This window comes from Papaver somniferum, chromosome 3, assembly GCF_003573695.1.
Source record: "Papaver somniferum cultivar HN1 chromosome 3, ASM357369v1, whole genome shotgun sequence".
In the NCBI taxonomy this organism is placed as follows: Eukaryota; Viridiplantae; Streptophyta; class Magnoliopsida; order Ranunculales; family Papaveraceae; genus Papaver; species Papaver somniferum.
In genome coordinates, this window is record NC_039360.1 from 162,527,982 (window position 1) to 162,552,720 (window position 24,739).

At 35.7% G+C, this 24,739-nt stretch overlaps 1 protein-coding gene, 1 long non-coding RNA gene and 1 pseudogene across 3 annotated transcripts; all 3 read left to right on the top strand.

Annotated features, from left to right (window-relative positions):
* Window positions 1-958: 958 nt before the first annotated feature.
* On the top strand, window positions 959-2,876 carry LOC113361827 (annotated as a pseudogene).
* Window positions 2,877-7,348: 4,472 nt separating this feature from the next.
* LOC113361828 lies at window positions 7,349-7,889 on the top strand. Its single transcript, XR_003365351.1, has 2 exons — window positions 7,349-7,484; window positions 7,609-7,889. It is a non-coding gene; the product is annotated as an uncharacterized LOC113361828 (long non-coding RNA).
* A 7,457-nt stretch (window positions 7,890-15,346) lies between these two features.
* Window positions 15,347-23,828, top strand: LOC113357883 (glycerol-3-phosphate dehydrogenase [NAD(+)] 2, chloroplastic-like). Of its 2 annotated transcripts, none has more exons than XM_026601370.1 (11): window positions 15,347-17,989; window positions 18,170-18,256; window positions 19,081-20,483; window positions 20,662-20,798; window positions 20,911-21,016; window positions 21,128-21,329; window positions 21,437-21,524; window positions 21,601-21,748; window positions 21,911-22,060; window positions 22,153-22,302; window positions 23,306-23,828. In XM_026601370.1, the coding sequence occupies exons 3-11, from the start codon at window positions 19,917-19,919 to the stop codon at window positions 23,318-23,320; spliced, it is 1,563 nt and encodes a 520-aa protein (XP_026457155.1). In that variant the 5' UTR covers window positions 15,347-17,989; window positions 18,170-18,256; window positions 19,081-19,916; the 3' UTR covers window positions 23,321-23,828. The 2 variants fall into 2 exon arrangements, with proteins under 2 accessions (XP_026457155.1, XP_026457154.1); XM_026601369.1 differs by having other exon boundaries at window positions 19,213-20,483.
* The last annotated feature ends 911 nt before the right edge of the window (window positions 23,829-24,739 follow it).

Here is a 24,739-nt window from a genome sequence, read left to right on the forward strand (position 1 = left end):
TTCACCAATTGGAATGGTGCGTCCTTGCGATGCGCCATTTGCACCGTGGTGCATCGACTCGAAATTGTGATGCATAGTATGTAAAAGGGATGCATAAACTTGGTATCATGATGCTAAGCTTGTTCCTTGCTTGGACGTGCAATATTTTTCTATGTTGCTTACCTAAGGAAGCATCAATGATACAATATCATTATGCTTGTCCTTTATCAACGGATGCAACCTTTTTTTTTCTCTCACCGAAGGAAGAAACAATGATGTTGGGTTTTCCAAAAGGTTCACTCAAAAAGAACTGGGTGGTGGAGGGTTTTTCCTTTTATGCTTGTCCTGAATATTTCTTTTGTCTTTTAGTTTGTCTGTCCTTTTGACGTTTTTTAGTTCCCTTCGTATGTCACATAATTGACATCCAAGAAAAACAAATACAAATACCTGAATACCAGCTGGGTACATAGCAAAACTTGTTCTGGAAGAGAAATGGGTGTGCATCATGTTCAGGGAAAAAGTCATTTATCTGCCAACAAGACTATGCAATAGATGTATCTAAGTGTATTGGTTCTCTCGATTGCAGCCTTGGAACTCAGCTGGCTTTTTCAGGCACATACAAAAACAATGAGGTTCACATTTAAGACAATTTGAGACTCTAAACAGGACTAAAATAATGCAAGATACTTCTTTTTTTTAATGTCCTAGACATCCAAACTCCTTAAATTTGAATCGATTTCAGTAATTACAGAGTTTAAACCCCTACCTACCTCAGCAGTGAGAGGGAACATGCCAACCACCGAACCACTTAACGCAAGATACTTCAAAACATTCATAACTTGTCCCAATCATTCATTCTATTAAAATCCGCAAATCTATCCACTCGGTTTATCCGTCCACCCACGAATATTATACCCGCCAGGAAATGGATTGGATAAAGGTACATTTTTAGGCCCATTCCGCCCGACCCCGGAGCTTCCCCACTAACCTCAGAAATCAATCTCCATATCAGAAATCGAGAGAAAACCCTAAGAAATTGAGAGAGAAGAGAAATGGTGAAGGAAGTAGCAGAGAGTTGTGTAGAGAGTGTAATGATGGAGATGGTATCTGCTTAATCGAATCGTTTCTACGCTAACAAACCTGAACTCGCTGCTCGGAGAATCGAAGCTATTGGTTATCAAGTTGGTCACCAGCTCTCCGAAAGGTTCTTCTTCTTCTTATTCCCCTTTTCTAATCTCATCATCATTTCACACAATTTCATGAGATCTGATCTCAATTTGATTCAATTTTAGGTATACAATGGAGAGACCTAGATTCAGTGATCATTTAGAAGCAATCAAGTTTATATGTAAGGATTTCTGGTCTGAGCTTTTCAAGAAACAGATTGACAATTTGAAGACCAATCATAGAGTATGTATGATTAATTGCCTTAAATTACTGCTGCTACTGCTGAATCTACAACTACTGCAATGTTATTGATGATGTGCTTCTTTTTGTGTAGGGGACTTTTGTTTTGCAAGATAATAGGTTTAGGTGGCTTACGCGGATGTCGATTGATCCGGTGCCTGTTATTGTTACGGATTCTTCATCTCAAGATCCTTCTGCAGTTACAACTGAGAATAAAGCAGAACAAGCTACGAGCATGCATCTGTACTTTCCTTGTGGGATTATAAGGGGAGCTCTATCAAATTTGGGAATTCCTTGTGCAGTTTCGGCTGATATGTCTAATCTTCCAGCATGTGAGTTGATCAATTCCTAGTCGATTCGGTATTGTTTTGTTCCACATTACAGTTTTATAATGCGCCAACATTTAAATAGCCAATGTGGGTACTTTAGGAGAATACATTTAGGATGTTCTAGGAACAACAATCAAATTGCTTATCCTTGTTAAGATCGTGATGGTATTGGTCGCTTGTTAGATGCGTAGTTTACATGGCCTGCAATTGAAACTATCAACTTGGTTCCTTCTTACTACTTAGTTAGATGAGTTGATGTGTAAGATTGTCTAACTTAATTCTTGGCTAGAAGCCCAAGACCTCGAATGATCTTTTTGATTGAATTTTGCATTTTTTGAAACAAGGCTGCAGTTCGCAAGACAATGATGCATGTCTCACATTCCCTTGTTTATGAAACTCACATGCACCTTATTAGTTGATAAATGGAGACCTAATAGATAGATTAACTTGAACCTTATTAGTATTCTTAATTTGTATTCTGTCCAGATTAAGGGGGCATCAGGGTGGGATCTTTTATAATCCTATAACGTGCAATCACATTAATGAGTAATGTGGGTAGCTTAAGAGGATACACTGAGGATATAATAGGACCAACAATCCCATCGCTTTTGAGTTAATCGTTTCCTAGTCGAGCGTTATTGTTTTGTTCCAGATAAAGGGGAATCAGGATGTTGAGCTTTTATAACCTTATAATGCGCAAATGTAGAATGTGGTTTTTTTAGGGGTACATTTGGGATACAAAAGGATCCTGTCGGTGGTCACCTATTAGATATGTCTTGTATATGACTTGCGCTAAAATCATCTGTTTAGTTCTTTCTCCCAATCTAGCGATCTGTAATCTAAAATAACTTTTTTTTTCTTTTAATTTCTTTTGCAGGTTCATTTGTAATCCGTATAAAGGTGTAGCGAATAATTCTTGTAAAACCATATAAGAAATAATTAGATGCAAGTCTCATGTGTGCTGCTTGTGCCTTGAAGTGGCATTTGCTGCTTAAAAGGTCTTCTTGGAGTGGTGTTATCTTTATTTATTTTATTCCTATATGCCAATAGGTGGCTTATTTGTATATGATTTGTTGGGCGATATAAGTGGTTACAGTTTTTTCCACCCTAGTTTAACATCACGGACTAAACTTAAATTTGGTCGTTTTTTTTGGTCTTTGATCTATGGTTTTGATCGCACCATTGCAGTTGCTCTAAGCGATTAGGTTCAACTTATCTTTTTCTTATTTTCCCAATCAGTTTAGTTCGCCTGGGGGCTGAAATGGTTAAGTCAATGGACCTTTTGCTCCTTTGTTATTTCAATTTGTACAGTCAATGGACTATCCTAAGCTACTTGTAGTCCCCAAAAGACAAATTCTACACATTGAAATAGACAATGAGTAATTGAAGTCTATAATATAAGGGAAAAATAAGGTTTAGTCCAAAAATCAATCCAAAAGTATGGTTTATTCCAGTCCGAGTCAACTAGGTACAAATTAGTCCAAAATATTGGAAAGTACACTAATAACCCTTATTATTTACAGTTTAGTCCAAATATTTACAACTTAGTCCACGGTGACTCATGATGATGTCAACAATTTTAAATAATATATAAATTATTAAAAAATAATTTATCTTTCGAACCACTCGTCCAAAATTCATAAATTTTATATATTCGGAAAGCTCTTTCCAAGATCTACAAAAAGAGTACCCATATGTCTATATAATTTTCGTTTTTAAAAAATGTTAATTTATAATAGTGTGTACAACTGTGTTTTCACTGCCTATATTCTCACTGCCTATGTTAAGCAACTACTATGCATGACCTCTAATAACAATTAACCAAGATTCAATAAGACATCGATATATATGTTCTGGGGAATAAGATGTGATTGGTAGCCATCTGCAGTAATTATCATCCGTACGTCCTCCGTCGCGAGTTGTTTATTAAAATTCAATTTCTTCAGAGCTGTAGGAAGTGGATCGTTGAAAACACTGTAGATTTTATCACCACCTGGGCGTCTGCAACCAAATACGAATATTAACACAAAAGAGTATGCACCACTTTGTACATATAACAAAAAACCAGATAATAAAGGAAAACTGCAGTCACATACATGTCGTCAAGATGTTCTTTGTGAATTCCATCGAAAAGAAACATATACAAAACAAGATTCAGGTTATGTCATCCTGTAAGTCACCCCCGTTGTATATTTTGAAACGTAAGTCAGGTCAAGGGCTTCATAACATGTTGCTTCAATTTCAGAAATAGGGAACATGTTATGAAAATATACAATGAAGCAACATGTTATGAAGCCCTTGACCTGAACGAAACCTCACAATCCCATTCATTGTTCTTGTCATTTAAACCGAATACAAGCTTAAAAGGACAATTATTCTTCCTCGTATGAGTCTTGTATACCCTATTAGTCTTCTTTGGATATACATAATCCTTTCTCTTGTGGATATTCTTCTCCTTCTATTTCCCACTTCTCTCGCAAACCATCTCAAAACGTCTTTTTGAACCTTGGGTATTCCTCACCAACACACACATATTCTTAAGAGCAGTCTCTTTAGCCCAAGCAATTGCTTCCTTTGGATATTTTATTCCCTACATAAGGACAACAATGGAAGATTATAAGGTTCATTTCAAGCAATCCATTGGTAATACTCAAGATACTAAGTGAAAAGAAATCTTTGGTAACATACCGAAAGCATTTCATAGTATTCCGACGTATCCCGACCGAGCGGTTTTAAATTTGTTGGATCAATATATGTCACAACCTAAGGATTGAAAGAAAAGAAAATACATTAGTTCCAAAAAAGAAAAATTTAATACTATACCGATATGCAGTTCCGGCATGCTCGATCACAGTCCCGGCATAGTCGAACTGCACCGAAACTGAAGACCAATTTTGAGACGCTTCCGGCATTCTCAATATATTTGAAAGCAACGCCAGAAATACTGGTTCCGGCGCGCTCGTAATCTAAGTGACCATGCCGGTAGAAGGTTCCAGCGTGGCACATACTTAATATACCATGCCGGTATTTAGCTTTGGAAAACACTCCTTCCTGTATGTTTTTTTTGTAGGTACCGGCATGGTAACGTTAAAATTGAACAGCGCCGGTAGAAGTTCCGGCATTCCCCTTATCTATGGTCCCACGCCGGTACACAGTTCCGGCGTGGTAGTTAATTAATTTTAGCTTCGGAAGACACTATTTCCTGTATGTTTTTCATGCAGTACCGGCATGGTAACCTTATAATTCAACCATGACGGTAGGATATTCCGTAGAATATTCTGTGGTAGGTAAAAAGTAATTTTTGTACCGGCATAGTAATTTGGTTGCGTGCTATGCCGGTTTTAGTTTGAAAATGGGAGATATCAAGGTTCCGCCATGGTCGTAGTATGAATATTATGCCGGTATTTGTGGTTCCGGCATGATATTCAACTTTGACCATGCCGGTACCGAGATTTTACAGCAACAGCAATGGTGGATTCAAAGAAAAAAATCAATTTTTCAACCTATTAGCAGCTTTGCCCAAGTATTGGAAGTGCTTATATGTTGAGCTAGTTTACTCTCTTGGGTTGGTTCTCCACGAAACACTTCATGCTCATAAAATTCATGTTCCAAAGGTGTTGGTTCCACAAAAACTTGCAATTGTGAGTTGTTGTCATTGGATGAAGATTCAAGATTCTTTCGCCTATTAAATTGTGCAGTGTGCGATGAAAATTCATATTCTTTCGCCTCAGTAAATTCTGAGTCTCTTTAGCAGCCAATGAAATTATCTCTCAAAATCACTATTAAATTCTCAAAATATCTTCTAAGGTCTCATATTTTTTTTGGCATTACCAAAAAAATGTCAAATTCACTATTAATTTTTACCATTCGTTTATCAAGCACCTCCTACATAATACTTGTTTCGAAAGAGAGAAATCGAAAACTATCGATCACGATTAATTTTGAAGTACAACAAAATTTTGTAGTTTTAAGTCACCCGATATCATTTAAATTTTAGTATCGAGCAAAAAAAAATAAAAAATGATCCATTTAATTTTACTCATTTGGGCTTTTGTGGTAAATAATGAGGCACGAATTAGATATTGGCCCACAAAGCCTCAAGTTCATATAACATTGAACAGCTATCCATGTAAGAACCACCGCCATTTTCAGATGTTTCCCTCTCCAAGTAACAATTATTCTAGAAACACTGACTGAACCATCCCGAGGGAGATTAGGGACTTTCTTTATTTTTTTTCTTTTTTTGGTGAGTTCATCGTTGTCGAACCAAAAGAAGTAATTTATGCTAAAATTAAAAAAAAAAAAAATGGATGCCGAGGACTGGTTCACGTTGGCTATCCCAAAAGTTTAGTGGAAATGCTTGTGATGTCTACGATCATCCAATCCGAAACACCTCAAAAAGGGAATACAAGCAACAAAACTGCACCTTCCAATACCTCTGCACAAAGATGAAGCTAGAGAACATCGACAGCAACAACTAGAGGAAGTCGATAAGGAGCCATCATCGCTGTTACGGCTATTACATCCATGTCTTTTCTTCTGCTGATCACCACGCTTCAGCATTCTCAGCTGAGATGTCGCATTACTAGTAGTAGTAAACACAAAATCAACTCGTACAATTGCAAAATACCTTTGCTTTTCTTGGCTGCTAAACACTTAAGGGCCTTGATTAAATTTTGATACAACCAAAGAATATCCCCTCTGGAGAACCTAGGTGGAGATGGCCAGATAGAGATAAAACTGTTGTTTTCAGAGTCAGCTCGAAAAATTGAAGAAGAGGAGAGACAACAAGAAACCTTTTTAGTTTCATGTATCAAAAGATATATGCTGTGGAGATTCTAGTGTCATGGTGGGGGAGAGTAGGAAAGAGTCGTATAGACGTCTACGACTAAAACTCTGTCAACCATATTTTAGGGCCATGGCCCATTCCGAGTCACAAGATAGTTTTGGGCCATGAGCCCGTAAAAGTCACGTAACAACTTCTGAAGTAGTGGTAGATTTTGGATCACCTGATAAATTTCTGATTATGATTATAAATTTTGGACGTTTATAGTTACAGTATAGATTTCAAGTGAAAACAAATGCAAATGTTGGTCATCTTGACAAATCTTTAAGTTATCGTATAAAATTTGGACCAGGTGGCAAATTTTAGGTTAGAGCCTTAGAGGCCAAATTTTGGGACTCGCAGAATTTGTATGTTTCCAAGAAGATCTTTATCCTACAATGTATTTTTTGATCAATAAAAAGGTTGATGTCGATAAATTTCGAACTCAAATCGGTGGTATCATCATCTGGTAATTTCTAGTCTATAATGCAATTTTTGGACTATAATGAGGCAACTTTTAAGGCACAAGAGCAATTTTGGGTCTCTAAGTAACCGTTAAGCCCGAGGTAAATATCCCGTGACGATGCTTAAAATTTTGGATTGTAATGTAACACACATGTAATAAAGCTCGTTAACTACATTCTGAAATCTTCAGAAGTTAATGCGACGGATACTTTCGTATCTCTGCATGCATTAATTACAAACAAGATATTATAATAAATAGTATGATATCTTACGCATTTAAAACAAAACCGATAAGCTTAAAAACAGATAGTCTGAAAATATTTGTATGAACAATCTGCTTAAGACTACCAGTGAAATCCGACCCCAAAATCCAAGGAAGATGCCTAATTTGACTACTCAGCTGGTTGTGTCTCTAAGCTTATGCTTGTTTCTTCTGAGTTTTTCCTACTCTGCCGAGGCAACTACAAGACAAATTACTGGTTAGTATATACATATATATACACTTTCAATTGAAATCTTAAATGTAATCTTATTTGATTTTATAACGATCAACTACCTAATGGATGCATGCATGATGGTTGTATTGTTACCTAAATGATGCAGGGACAAGAACAAATGATATCCAATGTGATCGCATTGGAGAACCATGTAAAAACGATCGTAGTTGCAGTACTAAATGCACACTAGTAGGTTATACTGGAGGCATTTGTGTGCGTCATCATGATGAGAAGATTGATGTTAACAGATACAAAGTTGTAAATCTATATGGTTGTTGTTGTACAAATCCCTCGAGTTGATGGGTCTCTAGTCTTGTCTTCACGATGTCCCAAATAATACTAAGAAGAAGAAAATGGTAATAAATGACCAATTCTTCTTTTGATGGATTTATTGACCAATTTTCCCGACAATTTTTTTTCATTTTGGAAATGCAATTTACGATTTTCACTTATGTTCTCATCTTTGCGAAATTTTCCTAGTGATGCATGCTTTTATTGTTTTTTAAGCACGTATGATAACGATGATGACGATGGAGTTTCCATAACGTCTCTGACTAAAACTTTGTTAATGTCTCCGACTAAAACTATGTTAACCATAACTTAGGGGCATGTGACATTCTGAAGTACGAGATAGTTTTGATCCATGTACCCATTAAGGTGATGGTCGTGCTATATTTTGGGTCACCGGATAATATTTCTTTTGTTATGGTCACGGATTTTGATATGGAACACACATCTATGTTATGAGATAGAATTTTTGAGTCATATCGGCATACCTTAAATCTCCATGTATAATTAAAATTTATCGATGATGATTTTTATCTACAGTGCAACTTTTGGTCTATAGCTAGGCAACTAAGGGGAATTTTGAGTCACTAAGTAATCCAAAATCCAATCCAAAGATGTAGTTTGGGTACTGATAGTTCAAAAGAATTGTACTAGTTCAAAGGGTTAAATTTTAGCTTTTGAAAACAAACCAGTAGCTAAAGGATTCCAACGAAAACTCTTTCTGCATGAACCTCCTCTGCTTAGATTGTCTCTTTAGGAGCTGATCTTAGCAGATCAACTGCCACCCAATCCTCCTTACCTTATTTCACTAGCCTGATACTTTTAATTCTAGTTTACTACCCGATTAGGTCTTTAGTTTGTTGTTTGCTTTTGTGTTTTTTCTTGAGTTTCTTCTCTAGATCTGTGGGTACTCAAGCAAGGTATGGTTTGTGATCTATCTATGAGAAGAAATCAGATCATATCTACACTTTTAATCCTGATTTTTGAACATCTTGAAGAAAAATCATCATCTCTTCCAATCCTAAGCAGATCAGGGATTTTCTCTTGTTTTGATGATGATTTGGTCTTAGTTTCTACTGTATTAGGTTTATTTCATTTTCAAGTCCCAGGGTATTTGACGGATTTAGTTTTACTTACCTATAATGATGTATTTTCAGCCGGCAGTTCTTGTTTATCTTTCAACAACAGGTTCTCAAAATTCTCCAGTAGCAACAATGGGTTCTAAGACACCAGCAACAACACTAAAGACACATAAGACACCAACAACTAATAGTTACAGACTGATTCTGATGAAGCTCCTGATCGATTCAGACCGAGTTCGCTTTTCGATGACCGATTCAGGTTATCAATATTACTGTTACTGTTACTTCGAAAAAACCTTTGACAAATGGATGGATTTTTGGATCCTTTTATACCTGTGTCATATGTTTTACCATGTTTTTAGAAAAAACCTTGAAGAATGGTTGGATCTTTGGATCCTAACAACCCTACTGACGGTAGTTTTGTTATTTGATTTGGATGAGTTACTTTTAATCCAAATCAATCCATTTAAACTTGTTCTGCTACTTGGAAAATAATTTGGAATTATTAGGGAACTGCTTCGGAACACATCCTGCAATTGGGTTGTTAAGTGGTTTTCTTGTGATTGTGTGTGTTGTCTGTTTGAAATAGTTGTAATTGTTGAAAATCTCCTGGTCAGTCCAGTAACCGATCCCGATTCGAAATCGGTGTTTTATTATCAATATATTGAGGCTCGTCTCTTTTACGAAAAAAAGAAGAAGAAGAAGAAAGAATTGTACTATTTTGGATACAATTAAGAGAGTAGTGGGATTAGCACTGAATTGGAGTTTGATAGTGTTGTGGGTTCATGTAATGGTTTAATTTGTCTTTTTTGATCATGGTTCGTTTATTATTTGTAACCCCATTACTATAGACTACACTCAGGGGCGAAGCTACAGCCAGACTTCTCCTTGTTGAAGCCACCCCCAAGGCCCAAAAAATGCATTTCACTACCTAAGTCTTCTGGCCCAGATTTAATATGTTGTTTTTAAGCTTAAGCCAGGGTCAAGGTGAGCATGGACCGGATTTTATCTCATCTGCATCCAATCCAATTCATTACAGATTTCAAATTTGGCATTCTCATCCAATCCAACATTCAACGGATTTGCATCCAATGGATGCACAGATGAACAGATAATAGAATTGATTTGTTTTAGTTAAAATTTATAATGAAAAAATAAAGCTAACATAGATGACTTCTTATAGAACCTACACATTCAATATATGTATCTATATAAATGTGTCATGGACAACACTCCAAACAAACACGTTAAGAATTCCTAAACTATCTATATATTTTCTAAAAGGGTTTTGTTATCTTGTGCGTCCATGCACAAGATAACACCCAATTATTGCATCGGGAAAGTGCAAAACCAATTAAAAATAAGAGAGATAGTGTTTTCTTGCATTGGAAATGTAAATTAACATAGATTTATTAAACATGCATTTATTAGGAGAGAAGTTTTACAATCTTCAATGCAAGAAAACACTATCTCTTTTATTTTTTTAGTTAGTTTTGCACTTTCCCAATGCAATGATTGGGGGTTATCCTGTGCATGGATGCACAAGATAGTAAAAACCTTTCTAATAACTATATAAATGCCCTTAATCTAACGGATATGGATGCCCAACGGATTTTCGAGGTTGCATCCGGGCCCGATCTGTAATCCGTTGGATTTCAAAAATCCCATCCACATCCAACCCATTAGTGAACATGCCAGGCATCCATCCGCAAAAATACAGTTGGTTCCGGTTAAATCCGCGGATTATGAACCAGATGCTCACCCCTAGCCATGGCTGTAAAGCTTTTCAAGCCAGGGGCATTTGATATTTCTAGTTCCGCCACTGACTACGCCGTACTTCCGGAGTCGAAAAACTGTAATATGTGTTATGGTTTTGGTTACTTTGTTTGAATTAATGAGTATAAAATTGTCAGAATATATGATTCTGCAGAAGTAGAGTTTAACACTCTTGGCAGTGGCACTGGCTGGAGAAATGTTGCAAAACTCAACTCTAAATTTTGTCCACTTTCTGGCAGATTTGGTGTCCTTGTAAACGGAGCTCTTCATTGGATGCCCGCGAGAAGCGAATGATTCAATTTGGATGCTGAAAAGTTTTGATAAACAAGTTACTCGATTCACCACTCGCTCACATGAAAACTCTAGTTTCATTGAAAGCTATAAGAGAAGAAAATACAAAAAAAATGGAGTCAAGTTTGGAAACAAAATCAAATGGTTAGCGGACAAACAACAATTGGAAGAAAGAAATCCACAAGCATGTAGATACAATGGTTTTCATTATGTGACTGGTTAGTAATGGCAGGGCTCCTCCTCTTTGAATCCTACTTAATTTATAATTTGGTAGTATGTTACAGTTGTTTTTCGTTCTTACATTATCTATCATATCTTTATATGCGCGGTAATAATCGATGAACATTTGAGACGGTCTTAGAAAAGGAAAAATTTGAGAATATTCTTATAAATTGGGGGATACTCATGATTATATGAGACTGAATTTTGGCTAAGGGGATATTTCTAATTTGTTATTCCCCAATTTATGCCTTCTAAACTGAAAACATAAAAAAGAAAAAAACCAGAAACTGCAAAACGATAAGCACATTTTCAATCAATTTTCTAATGATTAATTTCATGTGGACAAAAAACGCAATCACGTTTTAATTCATTATTGAATATTAAATCAGTATGAACTTTTGTTTATAATTTAAGGTCAAAGAAAAGAAGACTTGATAATCCTTTTTAGAAGATGAAAAGGAATTGCGAGGGAATTCGTATCGACTGGAAGTCATGCAGAACTAGCAAAACAATCCCATTCGGATGAAAAAAAAGAAGAAGTTGAAGAACCACCTAATTTAGAAGATCGACTTCATAGTGCCCTAGCTTTTACTTTAGGGAAATTATGAATCGTCCATTTACATATTGTTGATTGAGCATTCCCTCCCTCCCTCTCTATTGATAACATTGATTCTCCTCCTCCTTCTCCCCATGATGACGACGATAATGATGTTAACCCTAACGATGGTTTTTCTGTTATGCAAGACATTGTCGTTGTTGCTGCCGCGGATAGCGATGGTGACGGAACGGATTATGATGATTTCTTCGTCCAAGCTATATCTAGGTACTGTTTCCACACATGAATGCAATACCGAATGTGTTACTCGGTATTGTTTTGTACATGAAACCAATACCAACTGTGTTAGTCGATACTGCCCGGTAAAACTTCCCGATTGTTAATACACCAGGGGGATATTTCGGATAAGGGGTTCTTACATTATTTCAGAATGTTTTTTTTTTAAAGTATCCCCCAATTTGTGAGAGTATCCCTCAATTGTTCATTCTTCTTAAAATGAACACGATTAGAAGGAAAAAAACAAAATTTAAAAGAATTTGTACCAAATACTTGGGCCATAAGCCCATTAAAAAGAATTTGTACCAAATTAAGTTTAGGGACCATGGTTTTTTTGGGGGACCATGGTCTTATTAGGCCAATCTCCATATACTTATAAGGGGTGTCCTAAAGTTAGGTAAATACACATTTACCCTTTACTTTAATTTAAATTAAAACTAACCTAATAACTATATAAATCTAACCATATACATCTAATCTAAATGAATCTATTAACCAAAATCAAAATCAAAAACAAAAATTGGAGGGGAATCGAATTTTTTTAGTTTTGAAAAAAAAAATTCTCTTCTTCCTTGACGTTCCTCGTTCGATTGAAAAACCCATCAATCGTTTTTAATTCGTTTTTTGATAGGGTAAATTGAGTAGAAATCATCAAATGATTAGGTAAATTGAGTAGAAATCATCAAAATAGGGTTTAGATGGAAGTTACAGTGGCATGTTCAGTTAGGAATAATTTAAAAAAAAAACTAGTTTTGTAACCGAACATATGGAAACCAAGAACACGAAGAACACTTCGGTTATCACGAATTTATTTTTTCGTAACCGAACTCCGAGATCGGTTGGTTCGCAAAAAATAGTTTTAACCGAACTCCTCATTGAAAACCAATATATTGTGTTCGGTTGGTTCGCAAAAAATAGCTTTAACCGAACTCCTCATTTAAATCCAATATACGGTTGATTCGCAAAAAATTCTAAAACTAGTTAGTAACCGAACTCTACCCAAAAAAAATAAAAAAAATAATGTAACCGAACAGTGTTATTTTTCCCACTATGTTGAGTTATGATTTAACCGAACTTTGCCTACTCTGTTCGGTTTGTTCGCAAAAAATCTTGACAAACCGAACTCTTCATTAATTGCATACATGTGGAGTTCGGTTAGATATGTTGTTGGGTTAAAGTTTGCGAACCAACCGAACATTACTCTGTAAATCCTATAAATAAAGTTCGGTAACATGTCTGTTTACCAAACGACTAACACCTCCATTAAAGAGCGAGTTCGGTAACCTGTGTATTTGGAAGAAGTAACCGAACTACACTTTCAGATGTGTTCGGTAACCTGTTCTTCACATAAGGTAACCGAACAAGCCCAAATCTACTCTAAAACTTTACAGTTTTTTGAAAATTTGGAGCAATTCAACCAACATTATCTAAGTTTGAAGCATACCTGGGTATCCAAATACCCTTCCTCTGGTTGTGGTTGGTAAAATCCATCGTTTTTCATGTTTTACTTCTTCATCTTCTCTAACTTTACTCTCTCAATAATTCTACTTCTTTTAAAAAAAAACATATTTGATTTTTAATATCACTAATTATCTTTAACTTAATCATCTCACTAACCATTACACTAACTATTATTAACACTAACTAATCATCACCCAAAATTAATCAGGAGGGTAATTTAGGTATTAACATAAATATCCAGATAAGGGGTGACCCAGATTTACTTTTAATGTCTTTACCCAAAATAAAATCATGGTCTCCCCAAAAAAATCATGGTCCCCAAAAAATGATTCTTAAAAGAAAATTTCGAGATAGTTTTTGGGCCATGAGACCATTAAAGTCACGTAATCGACTCGTGGTAGATTTTAAGTGAAAACGAAGATTTCGTATTATGATTGATTACAGATTTTGGATCACATGACAAAATCGTGATTATGATAAAATTTTGGACGTTTATAGTTTATAGTATTTATAGTTCTCTGGTGAAAAAAAAATGTAAAATTTTGACAAATTTTAAATTATCATATATAAATTTAGATTAGGTGGTAAATTTTTGGCTAGAGGAGAAATTTTGGGACTCCACATAATTTAAAAGTATCAAGGAAGATTTTTAGTCTACAATGCAACTTTTAGACTATGGTGAGGTGCAGGTGTCACTGTAGTACAGTGGTAAAATTACTGTGTAATGATACCAGTGACCTGATTCGAAACTCGCCATCACCAAATTCTTTATCTATTAAAAAACAATAGACCATGCCGAGGCAACTTTGGAGGCACAAGAGTAATTTTGGGTCACTGGTAGCCTTAAGAAATATTGTGTAACAATGCTTAATAGTCACACGCATAATTAATTAAAGCTTGCTAATTAATAGCCCGTAGATTATGAAAGTCTCCAGAAGTTAATGCGACGCATGTATTTATATCTCTGCATTACAAATAAGATACTGTGATAAATATGATATCTTATATGTCCAATTATAAATATTTGGATGAACAAACTAATTTAGACTACCAGTGAAATCCGACCCCAAAATCTCAATATAAAATGTCTACTCAGCTTGTTGTGGCTCTAAGCTTATGTTTACTTCTTCTGAGTTTTTCCTACTCTGTCGAGGCAACTGCAAGATCAATTGTTGGTTAGTATATTATACTTTCATTTTAAATCTTATATGTAACTAATCTTATTTAAGTTCATATCGATCACTTAATTAATGGATGCACGATGTTTGTACACATGATGCAGAAGCAACAGCCAATAATTTCGAATGTAAACCCATCAGAAAACCATGCAAAGGAGATCGTGATTGTGATTATGAATGCTCAAATATAGGTTATGATATGAGAGGAAGATGTGTGCATCATCGGGAGGAGAAGATTGATGTTAAACGATACAAAGTTATAAATTTATCCGGTTGTTGTTGTGAAGTTTAGGGACATTCTCTAAGTTTATGTGTCTTTCGCATTAATTTCCCAAATAAACAATAATAATAATAATAATAATAATAATAATAATAATAGAGAGTTTGAGCACAGATTGTTGCTCGACTCCCATCCATTCATGTGCAAAATGCTATTTGATTTTAATATTGTTTTTTTATTAATAATTATAATTATCATTAATGTTTTTTTTAATGTTTTAAATAAAAAGTAGAAGAATAAATTTAAAATGAAAATGAATGATGGTTTTTTTTTTTGCCTTTTTTTTTGTTTTTGATTTGATGTATTTATGGACCACTTTTCCCTGCTTTCTTTTCTTTCGTTCTGGAAATGAAAATTTATTATTCAGTTCCGTTTTCATCCTTGAGAATTTTGCCTAGCTATGCAGATTAAAAAATTTCTTTATTTTTTAAAGCAAGTACGTCAATAATATAGTAGAAATGATCATTTAGTCATCTTTTTGTTCTGCTTTGGGCTCTCTAGTCCTTCACTTTTTAAGCTTAGTATTAGAAGGTTTAAATATACCAAATCTAGAGCGAGTGTCCTTTTCCAAAATAATTCAGTCCAAAATAATACTTTTAAATGATAATAATACACATCAATTAGGAGTGTTATAATTACTTCGCATCAGTTTTTATTTCTTCATCTTCGAGTTGGAAAAGCTCTCCAGCCGTTGTTGAAACGGTGTTATTTGTTTCATCTCGTTTCATTTTCCTTTTCTATCTATTTTGTTTATTTCATAAAGACATTTTATGATTTTCATATCTTAGATATTTGATTTAAGCTTAGTTTTGTCAATTTAGGGATTGTGTAGTAAATTTTGGTATCAATTCGAGATCAATGGTTTTGGGGATTGTATAGTAGATTTTGGTATCAATTCGAGATTAATGATTCTTTTTATTTTAAATATTTAAGGTCGACTGATTCACTCCTATCCCTCGTCACTATAAAAATTGATTTTATTTTAGATATAGGTCAAATTTTATTTTATTTTATTAAAGAGAGAAAAAAATGTACAGTCTAGGAACATTCAACACATCTTCTAACTCTGTATAATATTTTCGCAATAAAACAGAATTTGATTTACAGAATAACCTCTAAAAATTCCTTATCGTGAAACCACAAAAGAATTGTTTGCTTAGGGTTTCAAGATTTAAGGATGCGAGAGTTGCGAAGTGGTGTTCGAAGAAGTCGTTCCGCAGCGGCAACAGTAGGAGAACAAGTTGGAAATCGGATTTAATGAAATTAAATCTACCATGTAGGAAAAACAATTCAGAGTTGTTTCCTTTAGTTCCCTCCACAATCATTCCTATCAAATTGAAAACTCTCAGAAACTAAAACAGAGATACTGAAATGAAATAGGGCGTTGTGTTATTCGTCACTTTGATCGGAAGATTCCTTCAAACCTTTTTTTACATCTTGTACATTGATTTTATGTGGGGTTTGAACGGTATTGATGAATCTATTAATATGATAGAACTTTGTTGGTATTATACAATTTCTGGTTTGTTACTTTGATTTCAACTCTGAGTTTGTTTCAAATTATTTCTTCAATATGTGGGAATTTCCTGTTTAAAAGATGCACGTTAGATGGTCGATAAAATGCTACAACAGAAGGTTTTTGTTTATTCGACCATTTGATTCCCACGATATTAGGGATTTAAAAGGATGCTTATGGAGATTAGGTTTTGATGTAAATTTCTGATTGTTGGAATGCTTTGTATGATATTAACTGATGCTACAATCAGTTGATATCAAATCAACAGCAGGCAGCACCTGTGGTTGATTTTGCGATTGTTTCTGTTTCTGCTATGTACTTAATGGATTATTGTGATCTTTCTTAGCTATCTTACGATGAAGTTAGGCAACTGATGTGCTTCCAACATTTTATAAGGTTCTTCTATTTGCTCATTGTTCAGTTTTACAAAAAAATATAGCAAAACCTTTTATTCCATCAAGCCCAAAGGGAATCCTTACAACTTGCATCATAATTCTACAGTCCACTTAGCTAGGGGAATAACCCAGTTCTTGTTGCTCCGTCGGCCGTGGCAACGGTCATCTAGTTAATTTCAAGTTCAAACTTGACATTTAATTTTGAATTAGTCTGAAGTTCTGCTATTTTTTCAGAATGAGGGAATGGGAAAACTGGAACATCTGGATATCCTATTAAACATCATTGTTAGATTGCCTGTAAAGTCAGTCTTGCGGTTCAGATGTGTTTCGAAAGCCCAGTGCCAGTTGTTGAAAGACCTTCTGTTTATCAGAAAGCACCTAAATCATGCAATTGAAACGAATAAGTTCAGTGTAATGATACTTTCTTATACATCACAATATTGTTCTGATAATCATACAGATACCTACACTGTAGCTTATGATCCATTACTGTCTACATTGAGTAACCACCCTGTCCATATAAATTCTCCTTTGAGATATGAAGTTTCAGGAATAGCTTTTTGAGGAACCTGTCATGGAGTGATTTGTGGAACCCTTGTTTGTGGTGAGAATTATGTTTTCCTTTGGAATCCAGCAACTACGGAGTTCAAGGAAATGCCAACTGTACCAATTGAGCTAGCTATTGATTATCTTTGCTGTAAATATGCATTTGGTTATGATAACGAGGTTGATGATTTTAAGGTTGTAAGTTTTTCTCGGTGCTCTTGGGAGACTTGGGAAGTTCGGGTATATACCCTTAAATCTAATTCATGGAGAAGGGTTGAGAATATATCTTATGAGCTTTGTGCAGAAGATCTCGTTATGACAAGTAAGTGTTAATGGAGCTCCACATTGGTTAGCATCAACTGGCTCTGAGGGACAAGAAGTCATAGCCTCTTTTTGTTTCAAGGATGACAGATTCAAGGAGATGCCCCTACCCAACTTTTCTGATGAGTATGTTGAAACACGGTTGTGCTCATTGGGAGGGTCCCTCTGCTTACTTGGTTCTATTGGCAGGCACACTGATATATGGGAGATGAAGAAGTATGGAGTGGCTGAATCTTGGGCTAAACTTTTCACCTTGCCGTACACTTCAGAGTTGGTTCCGCTTCAGTTTGTCAACAATGGTGAGGTTTTATTAGGATATGACACTGATGATAGTTATTGTCTGGATTTGTTTGGCTTAAAGCTGGGAACATCCGCAAATCTCAAAGCTTATGCTAAGCAGGATTCATTCAATGCCACTAGCTTTGTCTATGTGGAAAACCTTGTAGCGCTTAATTCGGGTACTTATGTTGGGCAAGTAGATGAAGGCTCGGGAAATGACAATGAATCAGAAGACGTAGACTCAGCAAATGATACTGGAACGAAAAGGGAAAGACCACAAAAATGGGGTGAGTATTTATTGCTGTTATGCTTGGTTTGAAACGTCACATGGTATCTCATATATTTGTCATGTGCATTTCTGTATGCAATTTTTATAACTGTGTATATTATTGCTGTTTTGCCTACTTTTATTTTTACCACTACCACTTTTAGGAATAAACTTCTTACATAACCGATTTTTAAAGTATGCTTACGAGTTACGACTTAGTGATATGACGTTATTTCCAACCTTTTATACCTTCCAAACGATATGCAACTTAGTGAATGACATTATTCATGCCATTCAGACAATACTCGATATGTTCTTTCAAAAATGTACTACAGCTGTTTTGCTTAGTTTTTAAAACTTTTGATGCTCCAATATACATAAAAAGAGAGAGAGTGTAGATTTTTAGGAACAAACTTGTTACTTGACCAATTTTAAACTAGGTTTTACAAGTGGTGGATATAAAATAAAATATCACCTGGTTGTATTTCAGGCACCAAAATGGGCAAAGCTGAACTATGTAATACAGCATGTAAGCCTAATAATGTATTTAAATGTTGTTTTTCTTCTTCACTTGTCAATGGCCGATAAGGACGATATGTTTGATTTGCACGGTTTGCCCACATCTAAAATCGCTGGAATTGCCACGGTACACCAAACTGTATCGCAACCATTTCCTGTCGAGTGTCGACCACTTCATATTAGGCCATGGAAACCTCCCATAGTTTTAAAGCAGGTTTTACAACTTAATTGCTAATGTTTCAATGTGCAAGTTTTTTTTGCTTTATTCATCCCATTGATAGCAAACATGTTCTTTCCTTTTTCTTTTTCTTCTGAAATTAGCAGGTTCAGGCTTGGAATAATTTGATTCTGTTTTGATATTTTAAGAAGTAGGGTGTCATACCAGTGATTCAGTCTGGCCAGTTATCAGTTTACTGAACCTAATAGCGTGTATATATATTCAATCCTTACATGCAGTCCATGCAGCTAGCACAAGAACAGTAGATCTGGACAGCACTAATTCAGGTGCTCATGTCTCCAAAGATGATAATGACTTGGTAGAAGAAGAGGGGAAAGAGGATGAGATGGCAGAAGGATTTCCTGCAAGTCCCAAATCAGTTAATGAAGCTAGGGAAACAAATCCTGAAAAGAGTCGCGACAGATATAATGATTATGTGGAAGAATATATGGATCTTAAAAGAAGAAAACTAGATTTGGAAACAAGAAAACTGGATATGAAACATATGAATATGGACACATCGAAGATGAATGCTTTACAGTTGAAGTGGTGCAAATGGGTGCTGAAGAGATTGCTCAAAAGCGCGGGTTCTGACATGAGCATTTGGTGGTGTGAATTGATGACAAGATGGAGACCCCAATCCATTTCTTACAAGGCTGTTTTTGTGCTATTTTCTCAGTCTGGTGAATTTCTCAGTATCTACTGATTAAATCCCAACGTCTTCAATTGTGGTTTTTTCTGCAAGTCATGGCCAGATTCAATTTGAAACTTGTTGTCAGGACAAGGATTAAGAATCCATGGATCGGAGTTTCATGAATGAATGAATCAATCAGCAATACTGTCAATACTCAGCATTATCAGAATTTGTTTTCAACATTAAAAATTACTTGATCTCTTGTATTTTCTTAAATTATGATCGGTTCTGGACACCCCATTAGCAGCCATGTTTGTTTGGGTCCTTAAAAACAGATATTGGCCCATGAGGCGCAAGTGGCACCAAGGGCAGGTTCATATATCACAGAACCGTTATCCTTGTAACCACACTCAGTGCAAGACACCACCACCACCACCATCTTCCCAAATGGCGGCTCTGTTAGAACCACCGCCATTTTCAAATCTTCATCTCTCCTCTTCTTCTTCTTCTTCGATATCTTTTCATACCCAAAAACCTAATTTTCTTAGACTTCAGAACAACCAGTCAAAATCCATTTTACTTTATCTATATTCTCCACCTCTTCCTCTTCTTAAACCCTTGTATTGTTCCGCTTCTTCTTCTGGAGCAATAGATCCCCCACAACCTAAACCTCCACCAATTGAAAATATCCCTAATCCCAGTCCCAGTGGAGGAGAAAGAAGAGACTCCATTTCCTGCTCATCTTCTGGTTCTACTAATGAGAGCCGTAAAAAAGATCGACGAAAGACTGTGAAACTTGCTTGGGAAAAATTGGTTCGATGGTCTCGTTCTTGGAGAAACAAAAACAAGACTGATGTTCTTCAACGCACCAAAAAGGTTCAATCTTTTTTCACTCTTTCTCAGTCAATTTGATTGTTTAATTTCAAAATTGGATCAATTTAATGTCCCCAGTTGGAATTGTTACTGTGAAAAATGGAGATTATTGCATTTATAGGAGAAAAATGGAATTTTTCTGTTAATGAATGAAGGGAATTTTGGTTTAATGTGCAATTAGGTTGTGGTTCTTGGAGGTGGGTCTTTTGGTACAGCAATGGCTGCTCATGTTGCAAACAATAAAGCTGAAATGGAGGTTACTATGCTTTTACGAGACCCTGTCGTTTGCTTGTCGATTAATGAGAGTCACTATAACTGGTAATTGTCTGTGTGCTCCACTTAAAAACATAGTTTTAGTTTTGAATGATAACCTTATGAAATGAGATTCGGAGTTTTAATGAAAGATGTCATTGTCTTGTTCTTGTCACAGCAAGTATTTTCCTGAACATAAGTTACCGGATAACGTCATTGCAACAACCGATGCAAAGACTGCGTTAGATGGTGCTGATTTTTGCTTACATGCTGTTCCTGTGCAGGTCTGTTAATCCCTCTATTCATGGGTTTCCTCTATGTTAATCCGCGGGTGTTGTTGTTTTGATAGTTATGGTTTTGCTAGCATAATCTTAATCCAGTTTTTCTTGATGCAGTTCAGTTCATCTTTTCTTGAGGATATATCGGAGCATGTTAACTCGAGCCTACCAATCATATCCCTCAGCAAGGGTTTAGAGTTGAATACTCTGAGGATGATGTCTCAGATTATTCCTCAAGCATTGGGGAACCCTCGCCAACCGTTTGTTGCATTATCAGGGCCGTCTTTTGCATTAGAGCTGATGAAGAAATTGCCAACAGGTTGTCGAAAACTCTCCACCACATTTAAGTACTGTATGTGCACATTGATGTTGTGAGTGGATAGGAATAAGTATTCATATATCTTTTTACTTATTTTTCTTCTTTAGCAATGGTGGTGGCATCAAAAGACCGGAAACTGGCAAGTTCCGTTCAGCAACTTCTATCTTCTCAGCATCTGAGGATCAGCACATCAAGGTAGAAAGCTCCTTGTCTATACCTGATACTTGCTATACGGATAGCAAATCTGATTCGTAGACCTGTTATATTTCAGTGATGTTACAGGAGTGGAAATTGCAGGTGCACTAAAGAATGTTCTTGCAATAGCAGCTGGAATCGTAGACGGGATGGATCTTGGAAACAATTCTATGGCAGCTCTTGTAGCACAAGGTTGTTCGGAGATACGTTGGTTAGCAACAAAGGTATTCCATTTTTGTTTTCCAAGAATTTCTGTCTGACAAGCCCTTTTGCTTATGGAAGCAGCAAGGAAATCTCTCTATTGAATACTCATTGACCTAAATCTTGTCATGTGTATAAGATATATAAATTTGTCTAAACTTGCTTTCGGTTCTGTGGATTTCAAGATGGGAGGAAAGGCAGCAACAATCACCGGATTATCTGGAAGCGGGGACATTATGCTTACATGTTTCGTTAACCTTTCGAGAAACAGAACACTAGGAGTACGTCTTGGAAGGGGAGAGACTCTTGATGATATATTGAGTTCCATGAATCAGGTATGTACGAAGCTGGGTACTTTTCTTCTTAGTATCTAACACTTCGATGATGAAATGTGATTGTTTACTTAATCAGATTGACTTGGTTTTAGGTAGCTGAAGGCGTATCAACAGCTGGTGCTGTGATTGCATTGGCTCAGAAATATAATGTAAAGATGCCAGTTTTGACAGCAGTTGCTCGCATAATTGACAATGAACTAACCCCTCAAAAAGCCGTTCTCGAGTTGATGGGTCTCCCTCAGGTTAGTACACTCATTTTCATCTGGTTTATAATACTTCGTTTACTTGTATGTATGACCTGGAGATTCTACTCTCACGCACACACCAATCAGGCCCTCCCCCCCCTCCCCTCCTTAAAGCAAGCCAAGCCGTGCTTGAGGCCACAAATTTTGGGGGGCCACATTTTTTGTTTTTTAGTATTGGTACCGTATAAGATTTTGCATCCCTTGAAAGACTAGACAGTTGTGGAAGTAAGTTATTAAGGGGAAAAGCAAAGTGAAAAGGAAAGAGGAAGCCGGTTATAGGGTTCATAAAGTTACTAAGTAGGTTGCATTACGTGTTTTTTTTTGTATTGGGAAGTTTAGGGCTTTCATAACTACACAATATTCTTGCAACTTGCAAGATTATATTGAACTTTGGTTAAAACCGGAGAACATTAGACCGTTGTGAGAAATTTTTGTATAATCTCAATACTTAGTTTTGGTTGTGGCCTTTAGGTAATTGTGTGTGTTTTCATTTTAGCTATCTTAAAATATTCGTAAACTTGTATTTGGACTTTGTATGCAACCTCACAAAGGTTGAGTAGTATACGCACAGAGAAAAGAAACGAAAAAGATGCGAAATGGAATTTGATTTTTGTACTGACAGCCCATTTCATGACTGATCATTTAGCATCAGCGAGAATGCCTTGTCATTTATTTCCATTACTCATATGTCAACAGTCCACTTATGCATTGTGCAAATCTTTAAACATTTAGCTCTATTCAAATTGATCGTTGTACTATTGTATACTTGTACTTTCTTGATTTTCTTTTGGTCCTTAATCTTTGGATAACAAGTTAAGGGCTTAAAGAAGGTTTTTCTAGTTAACAATGTTAATGCAATTTTTGTTATAGTGAGTTCCTTTTCACTAACAAGGGGCCACCAAAAGAAAGTTTGCATTAGGCCACACAAAATGCAGGACCGGCCCTGACACCAATCATCCAAGATCCGTCCACATTAACTTCATTGTTGTTTAAAATGCAGGTTGAAGAAGTTTGAAACTACCTACAAAGAGAGATTATTTTTGAATGTGATAAATAAACACTGTGAAGACTAGGCCATTTTTTATCTTCAATTGCTATAATTGTGACCTGTACAAAGCTACCAACACATGAGAAGTACGAAGCTATTGAAGACTGCTGTGTTTAATCTACTTGTGCCTGGAGAACCTCCAGTGTGAGACAGAGTAGGGCCGAATTACACGCTACCCCATTTTCCAGACTCCAGAGGTATCAGATGGTATAGATACAATTGAAAGAAGTAGTAACTGATTTTATTGTTTCTTCTGTTCTGCCATTATGAATGTTCTTCTTCGCTATTAACAAGGCAGCCGAGTCCTGTTGTACTGGAGTTCATATTTTCATTTGTCTTTCCATATGGTCCTTTCTCCAAAAAATGCAACATTATATTTCATCCTGAATATGCTTGTACAAGCAAAGTTTAACTAGCAATATTTCATTGTAGTCTCAGTTAAACATAAAAAAAAAATACCACTTTCAGGTCTTTATTCTGTTTCTTGGATTTTCCCCCTGGTCAGTAGTTCCTCTCGTTCACCTTTTCACAAAAAGAGAAACAAAGGAAGGAAGATCAGGTCTAAGTTTATACTCCAAAAAATCCAGACAGCTTAGTGGATGAAATTTAGAGAACCAAAATGAAAGTTGTAACACTAATTTCATGGTCTTGCGATTCTTTTCAGCAAATATTTCGGGCCTTTCCAAATAATTGATGAGTATATCGTTCAATGGGATAATGTTTTTAGGATACAATGAAGCCTAACAACGTTGTTGTATAACCAGGTTGTGAACAGATGCAAGTGCAATTAACCAAAAAATAAAGGGTTATTTAGTTTTTGGTACTTGTATTTTGTCCAAAGTTGTGTTTGGTCTAACTTTTGTCCAACTTGGTACTTGGAAATGACGTTGACCATGGTTGATCTTGAGTTATTGTTAATAATCATTAATAAAATATAATAAAATAAAATAAAATCTAATAACTAAATAAATTTACTATAGTACCCTTCCTTTTACTATGTTTCCACTCTCAAACATTTCCATTTGTTCACCTTCACCCGAAAAATCATATAGCCACCCCACCAACATTACAATGAACAACTGCCATTAATAATGAGAAGGAGATAAACCAGTAGTGGGAGAAGGTTAAAAACGAAAATCAAAAATAAATGTTCAGATTTTTTCAATCAATAAAAAGTTGTTGATGATTCGGATAAAAAAGTTGTTGAGTAAAGATTTGGTGACATTCTATAGCTTTTTGTTAATTTGATCTGTAATTTGTTTATGGAGATGGATCTCACTTTATTGATTTGTGGGGTTGCAGTGATAGATGTTAGTGGTGCTGGCTGTGATAGATTTTATCTACATTTCTGAAGCTCTTGTCCTTCTTAATTATACTTTCTCAAAC

Coding starts and splice junctions, on each gene's coding strand:
- LOC113357883 (XM_026601370.1), top strand. CDS start 19,917: ATGTTTGTTTGGGTCCTTAAAAACAGATATTGGCCCATGAGGCGCAAG. Junction 20,799..20,910: donor AATGAGAGTCACTATAACTG/GTAATTGTCTGT, acceptor TTCTTGTCACAG/CAAGTATTTTCCTGAACATA. Junction 21,749..21,910: donor TACGTTGGTTAGCAACAAAG/GTATTCCATTTT, acceptor GTGGATTTCAAG/ATGGGAGGAAAGGCAGCAAC.